The sequence below is a fragment of the Hippocampus bargibanti genome, linkage group LG02, assembly GCF_051943395.1.
Source record: "Hippocampus bargibanti isolate YZ-2025 linkage group LG02, ASM5194339v1, whole genome shotgun sequence".
Lineage (NCBI taxonomy): Eukaryota > Metazoa > Chordata > Actinopteri > Syngnathiformes > Syngnathidae > Hippocampus > Hippocampus bargibanti.
Genome location: NC_142735.1, coordinates 15,121,222 through 15,142,801, shown reverse-complemented (window position 1 = coordinate 15,142,801; position 21,580 = coordinate 15,121,222). Strand labels below are relative to the sequence as shown.

Genomic DNA, 21,580 nt, shown 5'->3' with positions numbered 1-21,580 from the left:
TTAGGATCTTAGTTTGTGTAGAAGGTGAGATTTAAAAGTTGCTCACATCCAAAACTGTTTGTTTGAAGATGCAACATAATTATGTGCTGGTGATAGCAATTGGGAAAATAATGAAGACTCTTGGGATTGAAAGAAAAACCCATAGCAGCAGTAGTTTATGTGATGCTGTTATTTTGGTGAGTCTCTCCATGTATCCATCTGTTCTGTGCACATTTGCAAAGTGAACATTTTCTAACTGGCCTGGTTAACACGCCTTATGTGTTTTGGGAGTTTTTCTGCGGTTGTTGTGTATACATTGTGTCCACCTGGGGCATTTTATGGACTGGTGGGGCTCAGCCCCCAGGAGATATGAGCAAATAAAGTCAAAGATGGTCCTGTGTGATTGCCAGGGGTGGTCATGGCCCTATCTGTACTCTCTTATTTTTATAATTTTTATATTTTTATGATAATAATGGCATCTTGAAAGATTAAATGTACATGTGATCTTAACACAAACTCTAAAATAGGTTACAGACATTTGTTTGCCACAGTCTACATCAAACTTATCACATTCACAAAGGAAATGGCAAGAAGGTAATTGTTTAGTATACTAGCTGCATTTTCATGATAAAACATGGACAAATATACCAGTTGAAAATGATAAAAATGACAGAACTTGGACGTGTAGGAACACATGAAATTAATTGGATAAAAACACCGAAGTGAGGGAAAGTCAACAGATTAACTGAATGGTCATATTTTTAAATTAAATAATTAATGGTTGTGAGTTTTTTTCCAACATTTAAAATTAACTTCAATTCTTGCTGTCTTATTTTAAATTTGTCAATAGTAAAGTAAAGTTTGCCCTAACCATCCTGAGACTAAAGATTTTTACGTTATTAAAAAAACAAACATTCCTCTTTATTCTTCCTGCCAAAGGCAAAACCGCATTGCCAGAAAGTAAAGTGGGAGCATACTGCCTGTTTGAACCATGCTGGGAGCTTGAACTGTTAAAAAGCCAAACCATGAAGCAAGAGCTGTTTTGATCCTCCATCACATTATAAGCCTTTACCAGTGGTGTCTAATTTGACTATGAAAGAGGCCAAGACCACACCCTCCCACAAAATATTCATCATCCTAAATACTGTTTATAATAGTATAATAATACAATATAATAATGTAAATTGTGACGGCGCAAGATTTTCTGATTTGACTTGCTTGAACTACATAATGACTGGACTCATTTTTCTAGACATTTGGGTTCTACTTGTGTACGTTCATTTATTGATCAGGACGGCACAATATAGAACAGACCTGCACCAACTGGTGCAATGCAGGCTCCCGCAGCGATGTTAGGGGCAAAAGAGCACGCAGCTGTATGAGAGAGCTTTTATTAAGACCGGCGGCCGTGACGTCATTGACCGGATGTATAATGAAACAGAGGCCTTAACAACTTGACATGACTTTCTGATTTGATTTCATTTTTTTACAGTAACTTGGGCTTGGTTGAGACTTATTTGCAATTTGCATGTGTGACTTACTCCCAACGTGGTGCCGTATGCTCTCCAGGTGGGCTGGCAGTTGAAAAACCTGGTCAATGCTTTAAGAGAAGATCCATGTGGAGTTATTCTAACGCTGAAGAAAAGGCCACAGAATACCTTGAGTTCCACTCCAGCTCTGCTGAGGAACGTCCGCTGGAAACCACTGGGCTTGCAGGTAATGGTACATACTCCCAACTCTGTTATTGCAATCGCGTCGAATCATTCTGCTCAATTATTTTTACACACCATAATCACCTTCCGACTCGGTTGCTGGATGTGGTTAACACTGCTGACTTTGGAGCTGTCGGCATGGGGGAATCGATTCCTGCTCAGGTGTGAATTTGACTGCTGTCATGTGTCTCCATGTTGCCCGTGATTGACTGGCGGACGATACAGGTTGTCAGTCTCCAATCACCTGGGAAATGCACGATCTTATTAGTGACCCTGAACATGATAAAAATGGATGAATGGACGGATGAATGGATAGATGGACAGATAATGCATCTTCTGTGCCCTGTTTGACATTTGAATGTTTCAGATCCTCAGCTCCTTACAGTAATGATTGTATTGTGATTTCAATCTAATTACAGTATTTGCCACACATGAGCCAATTTGCTTAAAATAGAGATGGCCTGTACTTTGGCTTTTTGTCCTTGGTCTTTGGTCAGAACTGCTTTGCTCTTCAGTGCGTTTTCATCCGCGTTTCATACACAGAAAACAATGTCAATGTCAAAACAATGTGTGTGCAATGATGCCATAAGTTTATACTGCATCTTTCCTTGAAATGAGTGTAGAGTGTGAATCTCTTCTAGTTCTCTCTACTACTTATAGATGTCTATATGACCTGATTTTGAAGTGCATTGATTAATTTATTGTTATATAAAAAGAGCAGTTACAGGAACACCACATGTTCGATCGTTGGACAGTTGGAATGTTAACACACCACGAGCAGACCACACAACAAAAGGGAAGCCATGTCTAAGATGTGTTTGATCTTTAAAGACTTCAGCTCTTAATTATTCATTGGCAATGACAGGATCTGAAAGAAGATCTACTCAGAAGTTTCTGGAGATTATCTGACTCCAACAAATGTCCTGTCTTTGCACATTTCTTTGCATATGTATTGTCTGTATGTGGATGGGAATGGTATCATTCCTGTGTTTCTCAATGCAGAACAATGTTTTCTAAAATCAGACATCTTGCTCTCATGCTACGTTGTAAATCAAGTACATACATGCTTTAAATCGAACACATAAACCTGGTTTTGTAGGATGAATCATACAGCTTTACAGTTAATCCCAAATGTGGCAAATAGTCTAACGGTTTATGACTAAACCCAAAAAGGAGACAATTTGTCCCTGAATGATCATGTGATTCAAGGTCCAAATCCCTCCATGGCTGTCTTTTCCATTCCTCTTTTCTGTGGATTTGGCTGTGCCAGTGATGTCTTGTGTAGAATGGACCAGAAAAAGAGCAGTGTTATCATCCACTTGTATTGGCTAAAAGCAATGTTTTTATTTTGTGTGTGCGTGTGTGTGTGTGTGTGTGTGTGTGTGTGTGTGTGTGTGTGTGTGTGTGTGTGTGTGTGTGTGTGTGTGTGTGTGTGTGTGTGTGCGTGTGTGTGTGTGTGTGTGTGTGTGTGTGTGTGTGTGTGTGTGTGTGTGTGTGTGTGTGTGTGTGTGTGTGTGTGTGTGTGCACTCACAAATTTATCAGACTACTCAAATGGGTGCCACTCATTGTCGGAGATTTCATTTTTATACATGTGTAAATGTGTAGGTGTATAAATAATTATTGGTTGTAAATGCCTGCTATTTTAGGTCCCACATATGTGTGAGTTATCCATCCATCTTCTGCCGCTTATCCGGGGTCGGGTCGCGGGGGCAGCAGCTTCAGTAGGGAAGCCCAGACTTCCCTCTCCCCAGCCATTTCTTCTAGCTCATCCTGGCGGATCCCGAGGCGTTCCCAGGCCAGCTGGGAGATATAGTCTCTCCAGCGTGTCCTGGATCGTCCTCGGGTTCTCCTGCCAGTGGGGCATGCTCGGAATACCTCACCAGGGAGGCGTCCAGGGGGCATCCTAATCAGATGCCCGAGCCACTTCATCTGGCTCCTCTCTATGTGGAGGAGAAGTGGCTCGACTCTGAGCCCCTCCCAGATGACCGAGCTTCTCACCTTATCTCTAAGGGAGAACTCGGACACCCTACGGAAAAAGCTCATTTAGCTCATTTCGGCCGCTTGCATCCGGGATCTTGTTCTTTAGGACACAACTCATAGCTCATGACCATAGATATAATTGAGAGTTTTGCTTTTTGGCTCAGCTCCTTCTTCACCACGACAGATCGGTACAAAGTCCGTATCTCAGCAGACGCCGCACACCTTCATTCGTGAACAAGATTCCCAGATACTTAAACTCCTCCACTTGAGGCAAAATCTCCTCCCCGACCCGGAGAGGGTACTCCACCCTTTTCTGACTGAGAACCATTGTCTCAGATTTGGAGGTGCTGGTTCTCATCCCAGCCACTTCACATTCGGCTGTGAAACGCTGGAGAGAAAGTTGGAGAGCTCCACTTGGAAGGCCCCAACAGTACCACATCATCTGCAAAAAGCAGTGTGATGTGGAGAGGCCACCAAAACGTAAACCTTCAACGCTTCGGCTGCGCCTAGAAATTCTGTCCATAAAGGTTATGAACAGAATCGGTTACAAAGGGCAGCCTTGGCGGAGCCCAACCCTCACCACCCCCCTTTTTGAAAAGCGGAACCACCACCCCGGTCTGCCAATCCAGAGGCACTGTCCCCGATAACCATGTAATGTTGCAGAGGCGTTTCAGCCAAGAAAGCCCCACAACATCCAGAGCCTTTAGGCACTCCGGGAGGATCTCATCCACCCCCAGGGCCTTGCCACTGAGGAGCTTTTTAACCACCTCGGTGACTTCAGCCACAGAGATCGGAGAGCCCACCGCGGAGTCTCCTTACACAGCTTCCTCCAAGGAAGGCGTGTTGGTGGAGTTGAGGAGGTCTTCGAAGTACTCTGCCCACCGGTTCACGACGTCTCGAGTCGAGGTCAGTAGCGCCCCATCCTCACTGTACACAGTGTTAGTGGTGCACTGCTTTCCCCTCCTGAGACGCCGGATGGTGGACCAGAATTTCCTCGAAGCGGTCCGGAGGTCGGCTTCCATGGCCTCACCGAACTCTTCCCATGCCCGTGTTTTTGCCTCAGCGACCACCAAGGTTGCATTCCGCTTGGCGAATCGAGACATGTCAGCTGTCTCAGGGGTCCCTGTCAGAGATATGACAGACAGACACCGTGGACAGAGACTCAGAACCAGAAAGATTGTCCCCACTGCCGGCAGGAGACGCAGTCATCAGATGACATACGTCTGAATTCTGCGCCCCTCTGCCCAGCTATTTATTGAGAGTATATGTAAATTACAGTGATATATTAGTAAACATAGTTTTCTTGATTTGCATACCACGCCTCTGGTCGTTCTGAGCAACAACAGATGTAAGCAGTAAAACATATACATTTTAATTGGTTGTCTTTTCCATGAACTGATAAGTTTGTAATCTGGCGCTTGTGCAGGATGTTTAAGCCGTAAATAACTCCGGTGAAAAAGGAGTATCTCAAGCCCTAAATTCTGTGCAAGGCCGGACCTTCTAGAATCTTGATGGAGACGACGGTTCATCGTGCCGTATCAGATTTACTGTGGCCATCTGCGCTTTGACTGTAGGCCCATTGTTTAGTTGGTCAGCAAAGCACGACACTTTTAAACATGATAAATGATTATTCTCCATCAGTCCCACAGGCCATTTAGGCCCGATAGGAATCCTTCTTCAGCTTTACGGCATCCCTTACTACTGGTGTCCACCAGCGAGTACGGGGGTTGCCGCCACGACAGGCACCAACCACCTTACGGCCACAACTCCGATTTGCCGCCTCAGCAAGGGAGGTACAGAATATGGTCCATTCGGACTCAATGTCCCCCACCACCCCCGGGACATGTGTAAAGTTCTCCTGGGGTTCTGTAAAGTTCCTTCTGACAGGGGATTCCGCCAGATGTTCCCAACACACCCTCACAACACGTTTGAGTCTGCCAGGTTGGACTGGCATCTTCCCCCACCAATGGAGCCTACTCACCACCAGTGGTGATCAGTTGACAGCTCCGCCCCTCTCTTCACTCGAGTGTCCAAAACATGAGGCCACAAATCCGAGGATACAACTACAAAGTCAATCATCGAACTGCGACCAAGAGTGTCCTGGTGCCACGCGCACATATGGACACCCTTATGTTTGAATAAAGTGTTTGTTATAGACAATCCGTGTTGAGCACAGAAGTCTAATAACAAGACACCACTCCTGTTCTGATCGGGGGGGGGGGGGGGGGGGGGGCATTCCTCCCAATCACGCCCTTCCAGGTCCCACTGTCATTGCCCACATGAGCATTGAAATCGCCCAGCAGAACAAGGGAGTCCCCAGGGGGAGTGCTCTCCAGCACACCCCCTAAGGTCTCCAAAAAGGATGGGTACACTGAACTGCTGTTTGGTGCATATGCACAGACAACAGTTTGAACCCGTCCCCCCACCCGAAGGCGGAGGAAAGCAACCATTTCGTCTACTGTGCGAGTTATGTATTGTTCATAAGAAAGCTGAATAGGTAATTACTTGAGGCTTGTTCAACATCCTGGTTGATGTTTTTTGGGACTATTTTCAAGGCAATGGAAAAAAATGACAAGTCAAATTCTGACATCTCTGACAGCTTTAAATGATGCTCAAATCTGTTTTGGCAAAATAATACTGTAGAATGGAATACAATGAAAAGTTCATGTTCATGTGAATGCATGTGTGTGCGTGCTCCTCTGTAACTTTATGAAATGTGACTCAAGATTGATACTTTTTCATTGTCAAAAGAAGGTAATATGATTGATGGTAACATTATAGCGGCTGATAAACACTGTATCCATGTATTCATCCATTTCCTGAACTCCTTATCCTGTTGTATCTTAATGTTTGTGTGCCTTTTTTCGCTATGCCTTTTTAGCTCTGGAATCTGCAGTATTTCCACTCTGCAAGCTGCACTTTGATGCAATGATATTTTTTTTTTGGTTGAACCAGTCTCCTATTGAATAAAATGTGTTTTCCTATGGTAATCAACAAGCACATGGTGAAAATTCCTCTCCCCTCCCAAAACATTGAAGCGGTTCACTCAATTTGTTGCACTTGACAACAAGAGATTAATATTGCACTACAGTGAATCGACATTTCAACTTTTACTTGTATCCGCAATCCATATATTTGGATAGATACACAATTGTCTTATGCTTATGCATTGCATGAGGAAGTCTGGAGTGACGGAAAAGTATGTCAGAGCGGTGCAAGACATGTATCATGACTGTTAGACAGTTGTGAGGTGTGCTGTCGGTGTGACTGAGGAATTCAAGGTGGAGGTGGGACTCCACCAGGGGTCAGCTCTGAGCCACTTCTTGTTTGCTATGGTGATGGACAGGCTGACAGACGATGTTAGACAAGAATCTCCTTGGACCATGATGTTTGCAGATGACATTGTGATCTGTAGTGAGAACAGGGAACATGTGGCGGAGAAACTAAAGATGTGGAGATATGCCCTAGAAAGGGGAGGAATGAAGATCAGTCGCAGCAAGATGGAATATATGTGTGTGAATGAGAGGGATCCAAGTGCAAGAGTGATGCTACAGGGAGAAGAGATAAATAAGGTGGAGGATTTTAAATACTTGGGGTCAACTGTCCAGAGCAATGGAGAGTGTGAAAAAGAGGTGAAGAAGCGTCTCCAGGCAGGCTGGAGGGCTGGAGAAAAATGTCAGGTGTGATGTGTGATAGAAGGGTTTCAGCTAGGATGAAAAGTGTATAAAACAGTGGTGAGACCAGCCATGATGTTTGGGACTGGAGACAGTGCCACTGAAGAAAAGACAGGAAGCAGAGCTAGAGGTAGCAGAGCTGAAGATGTTGAGGTTTTCTTTGGGAGTGACCAGGTTGGATGGGATCAGGAATGAGTACATTAGAAGCAGAACTCATATTAGAGGCTTTGGAGAGAAAGTCAGAGAGACCAGACTGAGATGGTTTGGACATGTCCAGAGGAGAGAGAGTGACTATATCGGGAGAAGGATGCTGAGCCTTGAACTGCCAGGCAGGAGACCGAGAGGAAGACCGAAGAGGAGGTTTATGGATGTGGTCAAAGAGGACATGAAGATAGCTGGTGTGAGAGAAGAGGATGCACAAAACCGGGATAGATGGAGGACATTGATTCGCTGTGGCGACTCCTGAGGGGAAAAGCCGAAGGGAAAAGAAGAAGAAGACACAATTGTCGTATGCTTAAAGGCACCTATTTTTAGTATGAGCAAAAGTAATGGCACATGACTGACAGGTGTATATTTTATTTTTTTACGATTTGCATCATTTCTTATTGTTTGGGACGACTAATGACCAGCAAAGATACTCGGCCACTAAAAATAAATTTAATATGGGTAAGAGAGTGTGAGCTTTCATACAAATTTCTAAATTCCCACATTTGGGAATTTCCATCCAATATTTTTCATTGGACAATGACAACAATTGAAGATGTTTGTGAAAACAATTCGTGATGTACACTTTCAGGCAACTTCATGAGCAACACTTGCTATTTTTTTCGAGTGAACCGTGCAATTATTCTAATTTCAAGTTCTCTTCACCTTGTGGTTGACAAAGATATGTATTTGAGTGACGGTGTTTCGAATATCTTTTTTTCTGGCCTTACAGCAAAATACATTGTATTATTATTATTAACATTATGTATTATTATTGTAGTGTATGGAAACAGCACAAGTTTTGAATGAATGCAGGAGAATCTAAATGCTTTCAAGTGATAATTTTGGAACATCACCTACTGTGTATCACAAAATTATTATTTTTCACTCTTACAGCAGAGCCCCCTGCTTCACTCTTTACAGTCCGTCCCCCTCTCTCTCTCTCTCTCTCTCTCTCTCTCTCTCTCTCTCTCTCTCTCTCTCTCTCTCTCTCTCTCTCTCTCTCTCTCTCTCTCTCTCTCTCTCTCTCTCTCTCTCTCTCTCTCTCTCTCTCTCTCTCTCTCTCTCTCTCTCTCTCTCTCTCTCTCTCTCTGACCTATTTACTTTCCCCTTTTCACCGCATTCCTAGTTTCTTGCTGACTAATTTCTAACATGTTTTGAAAAGCGGTTTGACTATGAACTGGGGGAGACTGAAAGTGAAAGTGCAGCGATAAGGCCTGCAGATGAAAATAGACACTCCGAAAGAACACTATTTAGACGTTTACAATCCTTGCTTTGGCAGATCCGTACAAAATATTTCGTTCAAAATTCACATGCGAGCTACATGACACCAACATCCTTGCTCACATGGCGGACCCAATGACAAATGACGCATCCTTGAGTCATGCCGAGGTATGAGGTCAAGCAAGCGCTCCTGTGGCCTCAGTGAGAGCAGCGGTTGTCATAGAAACAGACAGAGAACCCTGTGTGCAAAAAGGATTGAAATAAAATGAGAGAATAGTGAACATGGGAGAGGATTGATTGTCGAAGCCTATACAACATGGCAGCTTCTGCGTGGGTGGAAATATGTCACCTGTTTGTGATTCACAAACCAATGAGAACCTGTCAATGCTTTTTTTGTATGTTTTGAAAACACATAACCTTTACTCTTTACAACTTGGGCTCCAAGAGACTCAATTATAACACATTTCCCAACAGCCGGTCCCCACCAGCCCTACCAGCACCTCGCCCACACCGGGTGGAACTTTAGGCATGTCCAAAATGGATGCCCAGGATGTCTACATCCTTTCCCCTGTCTCCGGACTCTACAGCCCAAGGTGAGAATGGAAATGAACAATATCTTCGCTGATCTTCATGCGGCCTGTGACGAAAATGATCTGGTGTTCTCAGGGAGGAGTTGGGTTTAATTTCATGTGATGACATCACCCGCTACAGTGTGACCTCCCAATCTGGCTCAAAAGGGTCAGAGGCTGTCAGCTACTACTTGGACCAAGACAGCGGTCAGTACTTCTCTCTTTTGGAAGGAGACGGACCACCAGGATCTGAATATGACAGAAGCCGTAGTACAGGGGTGCGCAGGCGGGACAAGACTCCCACACATGGTAAGAAGGTTTGATTTTGCGTTATTTTAGTTGTTCCATACCCTTTTTTCTTCAGTAAAACAGCATGTTATCCACCACAAATGTCCTCAGTTGTATTTTTTGCTGTCAACATTTCCCCATGTGTTCATCACCTGCTCTAATGGCTATTTATCACCTCAGCCAAGAAGGCTTTTTGATGCTGTTTGCCCATCAGCATGACACAGCAATGCACAAAAAAAGGTCATGGTAGATGTCCTGGAACTTGTTTAAAATGGTGTTGCATGGCTAAAAATCCAAGCAGGCATCAGGAGAATGTTCACTCGCTGGCACTAGTATTGGGGATACGATGCTTTCTGTAGCTCTCAAAAGGGAACTGTCCTGACGCTGAGCTGTCATGCCCGAAAATGAAACACAAATCCATCATCACAGTTTCAAGCGCACTCTCCCCCTTGCAATGCCGCGTCCTTTCCCACTGTCCTGTCATGATGTGAACAAGGCAGAGGTCACACGACAAACAACTGCCTTGACATGCCTTCACAGGAGTTGGGAGTCAGGACTATGTCTAGAGACTATCATTGTAAGGAGGGATCTGCTATACACGTGTCAATTGTCCTAAGACAATAGTCAACAACAAAAAATAATGATAATTAAAGCAAACACAGGGATGAAAGCAACAACTTTAACAGTATTATACCTGTAATATAATGTACTGATTTGTTTTTAATTTAATTTAATGAATATTCCAGTGTCATACTTTAACACCTTTAGTCATGTTCATTGCGATGAAACACTCCTATATGTGCTGTATACCATTTCTTTTGTTAGAGCAGCATGATCACACACTTTTTATCTTAAATTGGCAGATTAACTCTCTGACCCCATGCTGTGCTGGACTTTTCCAGTGGTACAAAACTGCTGAATCTTATCATTGGAATGATGCTGAGCCCTTCGAAGCATCAAAGCGCTGAGCTCATTGGTTTTCTTGGCAAGAGCAACCCAGTTGAAACCAATATGCTGTATAAGAAGGAAGGATGTTTAAAATCAAGTCAATGGGTTGATGAATGAAATGATGAATGATGAATGTAAATTTCTCCACTGTGAGAGCAGTAAAGGCAAATCCAATCCAATCCAATCCAATGACTATACAGTACTGTGTTAGGACTCAGCTAGAGCACACACGGGTGCACCAATCATCCAATTCATAATTTCAGAAGGACGCAAGGGAGGAAAATGTTGCAAGACCCTACAAAAGGAAACAATGTAATCTCGCGGGAGTTTGTATCAATGTTATTTTCGGAAGATGTAAAAATGTATTATGTTTATGTTTAATGATGAGTAGCCAATCCACATTGCAGCAGACATTTAAACAGCTTCTTCCCCCAAGCCAATAACTCTCTGAACAGTAGCACAAATGGAACTGTATGATGATACTGATGATACTTGTGCAGTGTGTTCTATTGGAAACAAATTCCTTGTGTGTTCGACATACTTGGCAATAAAGATGACTCTGATTCTGATTCTGAACAATGTCCACATCAGATCAGCTGATTTTGCTAGCATTTCGACCTTTTTTGGTCTTTGCATATGATCGGCAAAATTAAAACATTTTGGACCCACAGTATGTTATATATAAAGCTGTGAAAATAGTTGGATTTTGATGGCATGATCCGTTTAAAAATACTGTATCCAGTATATTTTGTTGAGTAATTGGAAGTAATTTTTATTTTTGAGTCCATGCTAAATTTTTGAGGATGAGTGCAATCACAGTCACTGCCAAATGCAAATTGAAATGTAATTGTCAATGAACTTCACATATAGAAAGGGTAACTTCAAAAATGTGGGTCCTGTGGCCCTCATCCCGCATGCCATTCCAGTCTCGCACCTGCACACACTTTTCCATCCCTTGTCCACCCACCAGACGTCTCTCAGTCACTCTCTCGATCGCTGCTTGCCAACAGCCCAAATACCTACGTCCCTCTTTAGCCGACTCGCTGATCGCTGGTTGGATTGTTCCAGGTGACCTCAGACCTGTGTCCATGCCTCCTGAATATAACTGGATGGCCGAGGCCAAGGAACCCAGCATGGGCAAGAGAGGGAGCCGAGGTACATGCATACTAACACGTATTCCAGCAAACGTTGCCCCTCATACGGTAAAAACAAACAAGTTGGGACCGGTGCTTGCTTCGCTTCCTTCTTGGTGCAATATATCTCATCCTCAAGTTGTTCATCGTGGTGTGGTTGTGTATGGATACATATCTGAAACTTATGTATCCGACATGCTGACAAACAAACATAAATGCAAGGACATTGCATTTATACTACTGCTGGAAATAATGAAGGTATTTCAACGTGAAAGTCTATGAAGAATATTAAAATAAAATAAGACGGTCTGGGTCCAGTGCAACTTTTTTTTCCACTTCTCATTCTTTTGTCAGATTTAGGTCTTCACATTTAAAAATCTGAATACATGATCAGATTCAATCTTTCTGTGACAGTCGACAATTTAGCAGTGACTTCAAAGTCTGCATAATCATGGCATCAGATAAACAGGATGTACCTTGCCGTAGAGCTAATGTCGACCAGATAATGCAGATTTGGATAACTTTCATCAGTTTATGGTGTTTTGTTATTGATCAAAGGCTCTATCCAAGTGCCAATGGGCCCATGTCATTTTCCAACATGCAGTTCTTCCTCGGCTCTATCCTCACTGCAGGCCTCTTTCACTTTTCTCACTCTTCCATCCGTTCTGTTGAGCCTGTCTCATCATTTAATTGTAGCAATTTCTCCTCCACACAGATTCGGACAACTCCCTACTACGTTACCTCAGTGATGATAAGATCCTGGTCATTGAGGAAGAGCCTGAAGGACCAGGGAGAGAGAGCCGGAGGGACTCCACCAGACGTTCTCGCCGCAAGAGTCGGAATCCCAGCAGTCCTAGCTTTCCCCTCAGTCCATCCATGCTGTCCTCTACATTGCGCTTAGACCAGCTTCCAGATCCTTTGCCTGTATGTACACGTATATTTCTGTACACTATATGACAGGGTTGCATTTTTTTTCTCTCTTTCATGGGCTGATCCGCGAGGTCTGAGGAAAAAATGATTTCCATGACTTCACCTAATTGAGCAATCCGCTTTTTTGATGCCTGAAAGCCATCCCCCAGGCCTGAAAAACTGAATTCCTGCATCCCCTCTTTGGTTCAGCTCTCTGAGAAGCCAAAGATTGATTTCCGATGGATGACCATTCTGGGCTGATTTACTTTTGAGATTTATTTTTCAAGAAAAACTCGACTTTTTAGGCTATTTCAAGCAATACTGTTATGATGCTAATTTCAGATTCATCCTCAGTTGAATGTATTGTCTTGCTTCTCCTGCCAACATTATAATGAAATTAACAGTTCACAATTGCCCAACACATCCACACGCATGTGCAAAGGCAGTTGTGCATCCTGAAAATCAAGCTCATGTAAATTAGAATGCAGGGAATCCACTGAATATCACGATTCTTTCAAACATCCTTCCCACGTAACACACAGCAGACTCTAAATAGAAATTTATGCTGGGCAAAGCACACATTTATGTGCACACACACAAGCACGCATCATCGCAGGAGAGGAGGTGTATGACTCAGCATCAGCTAGACCAATTATGAATGTGCTTTAAACAAGAATACACAGACACATCAGTCTCAAACATGTGAGTACACACTGTCCTTTCTCTCTTTCTAACCTTCGAAGTGGTGTTTATTTTGATGACTCAAACTCAAGCAAAACCAGGAGTATAGATCCTGCAGTAATCACGATTCTTATATATATATATATATATATATATATATATATATATATATATATATATATATATATATATATATATATATATATATATATATATATATAGGCCTATGCAGAACAGCAGTGGGGAGAGTGCATCACCTTGGTATATGCCACATTTGATAGACACTTGCGTTAGTGGCTTGCCATTGGCTTCAAGTGTGGTTTTCCACATCCTCATCGAGGCTCTCAGGGTCCTGTTGACCTTATACAACTCCAAGCATTCAGTGATCCATGTGTGTGTCATCAAGTCATATGCTTTCTTGTAATCAATCCAGGCTGTGCACAGATTGGTATGTCAGGATCTGCAGTCTTGTATGACTGTTCTGTCAACCAGCAGCTGATGTTTGGCACCTCTAGTATCTCTACCAATGCCTTTCTGTGCTTTGCTCATATGTTGATCCATGTGTCCACTTATCGTGAGCTTCCAAGTTGTGGAGAGACAGGTTATTGGCCGGTAGTTGGAAGGAACTGCACCCTTTGAGGAATACTTCATGATCAGGATTGTTCGCCCTTCGGTTAGCCATCCTGGGTGAGTCCCATCCATCAGCAACTGGTTCATTTGTGCTACTAAGCGCTCGTGGAGTGCTGTGAATTTCTATAGCCAGTAGGTGTGGAGCCTTGGAGGGTCTGCTCTGCTGTTAGAACCCTGACACTGAACGTACACTTTCACAGCTTGTGTTGCGAACAGCCTGTTTGCTTCTGGCCTCATTCTCTTTCATGTACCTCTTTCGGCGACTGAACAAAACCTGTAGCCTTTGTTTGGCAGTTTTGAGTGCTATGGTTATCTGCATGTACCTCTTGGGTATTGGCCTTTTATTCACACCTCTCTGGGTCTCCGTCAATTGACTCACATCTTTACGAGCCACCTTGATCTTAGCCTCCAACCATCTTTTCCATGGTGGGTAACGAATCCCGTGGCTCTCACGGTTGCTCTTGTAGCCAAGCATCTCTAGGATCACTGATGCTGAAGCGTATAGGGTTCGAATCCCGCTTGGGGGCAGAGAGATATATATCCTTCTGCAAGACACTTCACGCTAATGCCTACCTCATACAATGATGAGAGACAATAAATCGAATGGCATGCTGCCTCAGACGTCGCCCGGCCAAACAAGGTCTGCGTCAGGTGCTGGGGAACCAGAGCACCTTGATAAAAAATGGGCTACTGGAACAAAGCGGAGATGGACGAGATGCGATAATATGGCTCTGTTGGAATGCTACTACTCAAGCAACAATATCTATATATATTCACCACCCACCAGGACATGTACACAGCTCACCTCACCCACTACAAGGACTCTATCACACGCGCAAAATCGGAATACTATTCTGGACTGATTGATGCTAACAGTGGGAATTCACGGACTCTGTTTTCCCTATACAACAAAATCATTCAACCCCCTATCTCTCTCCCCCCACACTTTCACTCCTCAGACACCTGCAACGCACTACTTCTGTTTTTCACTGAAAAGATCAACAAGATCCACCAGCACCTCGGCTCCTCTGTATCCCCCCCTCCCCCAACCTTCCTACTCCCTATCAACTGCTGTCGTCTTTTGAACTCCCTCATCCCTCCTTACTTTCTGACCTCATCACCAAGTCCAAGAATTCCACCTGTCAACTTGACCCCCTCCCTACTGTCCTCATCAAATCTTGTCTACCTGCTCTCCTCCCTTTTATTTCAGCTATTATTCACTCCTCACTGTCCACTGGAATTGTTCCTGTCCCTCTTAAAACCGCAGCTGTAACACCAATCCTGAAAAAACTTGGTTCAGATCCCAATGATTTCAATAACCTACGTCCAATTTCGCATCTTCCATTTATCGCTAAAATTCTCGAAAAAACCGTCGCCTGTCAACTCCACTCTCACCTCACTCACAATAACCTCTACGAACAATTCCAGTCTGGTTTCCGTCCCCGCCACAGCACTGAATCAGCCCTCATAAAAATCACGAACGACCTTCTCATAGCAGCAGATACCGGTTCCCTCTCTATTCTCATCCTTCTTGATCTATCTGCGGCCTTTGACACCATTTCTCACCCCATCCTGCTCAACCGACTCTCCACTCTAGGCGTGACACACACCCCACTCAGTTGATTTCACTCCTACCTCACTGGCCGCTCACAGTTTATCCAAATTACCTCATTCACTTCACGGTCCTCCCCTGTGTCTTCTGGTGTGCCCCAAGGTTCTGTCCTGGGGCCCCTTCTCTTTATTATATACCTTCTTCCCCTTGGTGATATCTTCCGCAAATTTGGAATTCATTTTCACTGCTTCGCGGATGACACCCAGCTCTACCTCTCCAGTAAACCCCACGCCTCTCTTCCACCTGCATCCCTTACACTTTGCCTCTCAGAAATCAAATCCTGGTTTTCTCATAACTTTCTCAAACTAAACAGCGAAAAAACTGAACTTCTCCTTGTCGGTACAAAATCCACCCTTCACAAAGCAAACAGTTTCTCTCTCACCATTGACAATTCTACCGTGTCCCCCGCCCTTCAGGTTAAGAGCCTGGGTGTCATCCTTGATAGCACACTATCTTTTCACTCCCACATAAATAACATAACCCGGTCTGCATATTTTCACCTCCGCAATATCAATCGTCTCCGTCCCTCTCTCACCCCTCACACCACTGCTATCCTCGTCCACAGTCTCGTCACCTCCAGTATCGATTATTGTAATTCACTTCTTTTCGGGGTCAATCAAAAATGTCTCCATAAACTCCAACTAGTCCAAAATTCCTCAGCCCGGATCATCACAAAAACCCCCTCATTTCACCACATCACTCCTGTCCTCCAACAGCTCCACTGGCTCCCTGTTAAACTCCGTATTGAATTCAAGATACTTCTGTTTACATTTAAAGCCATCCATAACCTTGCCCCCCCCTATCTGTCTGACCTAATTCAAATCTCCGTTCCTACTCGGGCCCTCAGATCCTCTTCCTCCCTCCACCTCTACACGCCCTCTGCCCGTCTCACAACGATGGGGTGCAGAGCTTTCAGCCGCTCCGCTCCTAAACTCTGGAACTCACTTCCACCCAACATCCGCAACATTGACTCCCTTCCTACTTTCAAATCTCACCTGAAAACCCACCGCTTTAGACTTGCTTACATGGTCTAATTTATTATGCTGTTTTATTATTTATTGCTTTATGCATGATTTTACTGTTTTGTGTGTTGTCTTTGTTGTAAAGTGTCCTTGAGTGTTCAGAAAGGCGCTTGTAAATTAAATGTATTATATATATATATATATATATATATATATATATATATATATATATATATATATATATATATATATATATATATATATATATATATAAGAAGTCCTATCAGTGGCTAGAGAGGGCTGGCCTAAAGGACAGCCCAGAGGCACTCATCCTGGCTGCCCGAGGGCAGGCCCTAGAGGCAGGGATATACCACACCAGACAAGACCCAAGGTGTAGGTTGTGCAAAGAGGCACCTGAGACAATCCAACACATAACTGCAGGGTGTAAGATGCTGGCAGGGAAAGCCTACATGGAGCGCCATAACCAGGTGGCTGGCATAGTCTACCGAAACATCTGTGCGGAGTATGGACTGGAAACCCCAAGGTCAAAATGGGAAACACCTCCCAAGATAGTAGAGAATGACCGAGCAAAGATCCTGTGGGACTTCCAGATACAGACTGACAAGATGGTCATGGCCAACCAACCAGATATCGTGGTCATAGATAAAGGGGAAAGGAAAGCTGTTGTCGTGGATACTGCGCAGAACCCTCAAGCTTCCTGGCCTCTGGTAGAGGACCCGAGCTAAAATGGGGGACAGACACCACCCATGGGGGGTGAGACGAGGATCTTATATATATATATATATATATATATATATATATATATATATATATATATATATATATATATATATATATATATATATATATATATATATATACGTATCGTACAGAGTGTATACAGTATGTGTGTGTGTGTGTGTGTGTGTGTGTGTGTGTGTGTGTGTGTGTGTGTGTGTGTGTGTGTGTGCGTGTGTGTGTGTGTGTGCGTGTGTGTGTGTTGGGTGTATCATTTAGACTTTTAGCAGATCTTTAGTAAAGTTCCCATTTTATCTTTTAGCGAGGTGCAGACACACTTCGAGACACAACCGATAGGTAAGCTTGAAGGTTTTTTTCAACATATTTGCATGCATATGTTTAAATAAAGGCAAAAGTGATTTGATTTTTTGCCCTCACAATCAGTTGTTTTACAGGAAGTGATTTGATTAGTTCACTCACAATCAGTTTTTTTTACAGGTACTCTTGTTCTGGAAGCTCAGGAGCAGCCTCCATGAAGAAAGTAAATAGAATGTTGTTGTCTTTTAATTGGTTACATTTGTGCTTTATGAATTTTACTAAATATAAATATTTTTACGCTGTTATTTCTTTTTACTCTCAAAAATATTCAGTGACTCAACATACATTTAAACAAAAGACATTGAATTCAACGTTGCAGCTGTGTCTTAGCAACCATATCCATTATGGTGATTAGTTTATCGTTAAATGTAACCCAGTATACGAAAGGATTAAAAGTGATTTGAGCCATTCACTATCCTCACAATTTGATTCCGAATAAAACTGTATTGAGATGAAATGACCTGATCACACCTGTAATGTGAATCAGTCTACTTAAAAAAATCCATTAAAATAGTCATCTTGCTCTATAAAATGCTTCATTATGAGTCACTTGATTTTTTTTTCCTTATACTGTATAATTGGGTCCTCAAATTAATGTTTAAGCATGTACACATAACCAAATAACAATGATGTGTCGCTAATTTTTTAGAGCATTACATTTTAAATAGTAACGGCCCTACTTTTATGACAAGGCATGGTTTCAGTTAATTCAGTTATGAACACAAATGATGGTGTACTATGTTATTAATCGGTCCAGTGGAAATGTGACAGCAGCTACTGTGTATATCTTCATTGATACTCGCTTTCCATAAAGACATTCATAGTACTGTACTTTATTACTAGTACTGTGTTTTTTGAGCTATGGGAAAGAAAATGAATCAATAGGTTGTTGTGCTTCTGCCTTTGTTTATGTCACTGGAAATTTAAAGTAGGAAACCATCTCTGAAATACAGAGCTAATTATAATTATTTTGCTTATTCTTTGTCTTTCAGTCTTTCCATTACACATCATTGAGAACGAAAACCAAAAAGAGAAGTAAAGGTTTGTATATTTTTTTGAGACTTATGATATTTTAAAGTGCCTGTATCATGCTTTTTTTCTGTGAAATTATGGAAATAGACTTGCTGGAATCCGTGCATGCACAATGGCAGGTAAAATGTAACGTCTGCCCTTCAAATGACGTAGTCAGTCGAGCATTTAACATGGGCAAATGGAGACCGCAATGCACCCCCATCATGAGTCCATGCGTGATAACCCTCTGACCTCCACTTTTTTTACTCGTGCCGATGGATCTGGGCCAAAGGACTGAACCTAGACCGAAGCACGCAACAACAGGGCAGAGTCTAGTCGGTGACAGATGTGTAGTGTGTCATCTTGGCCAGTCCAAGACACAGATGAATATTGATGTAATTGTCTGACATTGTGACTGTCATGAATGAGCAAAAAGTTCTCTTGTTTGATAAAGCCATAAGATGGTCCACTGTTGAATGCAGAAATTGGTTGAAGATGGAAGTGAAGCATAAACCTGTTTTAAGCGGGAGACAGTTCCACATTTTTAGAATTGTGAAGGTTTTATTTCAGCAAAGGCTGGGGCGCATTTGGCCATACTGGTTTATGTGGGTTCCGAATGCACTATAAAATAGTTTATTCTCCAAATCAGAATCGGAAAGCCTTTAATTGTCCCAAAATTGGGAACATTGAAATCTACAGGAGCAAAATTGAAAGGGTAGGTGGGGGTCAAAAGATAAAACAAAGTATTCTATGCACAAAATAAATGTCAAGACATTGAAATGTACAACTGCACAAAAAAGAGTTGCATAAAAAGAACTGTACATCTTGCAAAGTATAAAAACTGTAACTGTATTGACTCACCTCAGGTTCTCTCACGAGTGCCAGTCGAAGGAGGATTTCCTGTAAGGATCTGGGCCACGGTGACTGTGAAGGCTGGTTGTGGAAGAAAAAGGATGCCAAAGGATACTTTACACAGAAATGGCGAAAATATTGGTTTATCCTGAAAGAATCTTGCCTCTATTGGTACACCAATCAGAATGTGAGTCCATGTCAGAATGTGAATCCTAAGCATGTGGGCTAATTCGTCACATGTATTGTAAAAATGTAAGAGAATCAAACTAAAATAAAAATATTATAAAAGAGTGACTAATACAGGGATAGGGAAAAAAAACATAACTCCTGCCTTTCGAACGATTCCGTCGTTGCTCCACCACACCAGATTTAATTGTTCAAATATATGGCTTTGGAGGAACCGGATTGTCTTATATGTACATCCACTTAATATTTGACAGTGTGCATGATTTATACATTGTACGCGTTTGAGAAAAATATATTTTTAATCAGTTAAAATCATTTTATTTGCTGTGTGTATAGCTGCAATGTCAAGCAAAGCAAAGTCTGGATTGCACATTTGCCACCCTCTTGAATGGACACTGTGATGCGATGCATTAATAAAACATTATACATTCTGTTGCCTTGATTAAACTTCACTTCCTTTGCGCAGAAAGCCTAAGGTAGTTCAGTTGCTGTTCTTTTAATGATTTTGCTGGTGACTAATATTACAGCCTGGTCAAAGGGTGGCATTGAGTGTGTTGTGTGTGTTTAATGTAAAGTGGCAAACGGCTTGGACCAGCCTATGTCAACAACACATTTAGTGTGATGAAGAGTTTTAGAGTTAGATTGGTGTATCGGTTTGTGTGACAGTGTGTTCCCTTGATGGTGATGCTAATAGTGTACCTCCTCTCTCCATCTGCCTCTGCCTGCAGGATGAGAAGGCTGAGGGCTTTATCAGCCTCCCAGAGTTCAGAATAGACCGAGCCATAGAGTGCAGACGGAAATTGTGAGTGCTGAAATTATTAATCAAGTGCTTTTCCTCTCGCCCGAACAACATGATTTCACACAAAACTACTGCGTGCACACAGAAGCACTAATTGGCATCTTTTATCTGGCCAACTGCAGTGCCTTCAAAGCTTGCCATCCCAAAATCAAGAGCTTCTTCTTTGCCACAGACTGTCTTGAGGAAATGAATAGGTGAGTGTTGATGTAGGCTTGTGTGTGTGTGTGTGTGTGTGTGTGTGTGTGTGTGTGTGTGTGTGTGTGTGTGTGTGTGTGTGTGTGTGTGTGTGTGTGTGTGTGTGTGTGTGTGTGCGTGCCCGTGTGTGTGTGTGTGTGTGTGTGTGTGTGTGTGTGTGTGTGTGTGTGTGTGTGTGTTTTCACTCGTTTCAACCGAGTAAACCAACTTTGAACAAGGACAGTGAGGGCCCACTACTAGAATGCATTAATAAAACATGAACTCCAGCAGCGTTCTTAAATGTAGACTTGTATTATCATGTTGGCACAATTTGTGTGGATCGTGTAATATTTACATCAGTGTTATATCATCAGATTGAATTATGCATGCCTCCAAGCTTGACGTTGGAATTAATAAGCAATATTGAACATACGTTTACTGTGTCTAGATGTGCTTATGTGAAAGCATCTTAGATCATTCAGGTAAATGTCTACAGAATACTACAAACAATTAAAACATTTGCAATGTGATTCTTGCATTCATTTTATATTTGTTCCTCTTTTCAATTATTTTTATTATTTTATTTGTAATTCTTACCATCTTTCTGTGAATTCAATTTGCTCTAGTGATAGCTACATTTCTGTGGCCTCCAGAAAGCCTCCCCATTAGACCCCTCGACCAGATGGATACCACTGCTGGCTATACATACTGCACAAGTGCAATTCTTCTGTGTGTCTTTTTCCCCACTACATTTGTTGACATCAATACTGCAAGAAGAGAATGATGAGTTTCCTGGACCTGTTTTTCAGATGAGGCTTCTATTCTTAGTTGTAGCCTGATTATTCAGCGTCTGCAGGGACACGGGGCAAGTTTGAATCTGCCATGGAAGCAGACAGACAGGCTAAAATAGAGAGACGGTGAATCTGGATGAGGATA

General features: G+C 42.7%; 1 protein-coding gene across 1 annotated transcript in view; it reads left to right on the top strand.

The window, feature by feature from the left end:
- The window catches only part of LOC148901660 (connector enhancer of kinase suppressor of ras 2), a 63,711-nt gene that overhangs the window by 35,511 nt on the left and 6,620 nt on the right, over positions 1 to 21,580 (top strand). The window contains exons 9-19 of the mRNA XM_088989596.1: positions 1,549 to 1,695; positions 9,249 to 9,367; positions 9,441 to 9,652; positions 11,648 to 11,734; positions 12,428 to 12,636; positions 17,567 to 17,601; positions 17,743 to 17,785; positions 18,615 to 18,663; positions 19,500 to 19,672; positions 20,400 to 20,473; positions 20,593 to 20,664. Coding sequence (XP_088845722.1) covers positions 1,549 to 1,695; positions 9,249 to 9,367; positions 9,441 to 9,652; positions 11,648 to 11,734; positions 12,428 to 12,636; positions 17,567 to 17,601; positions 17,743 to 17,785; positions 18,615 to 18,663; positions 19,500 to 19,672; positions 20,400 to 20,473; positions 20,593 to 20,664 — 1,220 coding nt within the window. The remainder of the gene's footprint in view (positions 1 to 1,548; positions 1,696 to 9,248; positions 9,368 to 9,440; positions 9,653 to 11,647; positions 11,735 to 12,427; positions 12,637 to 17,566; positions 17,602 to 17,742; positions 17,786 to 18,614; positions 18,664 to 19,499; positions 19,673 to 20,399; positions 20,474 to 20,592; positions 20,665 to 21,580) is intronic.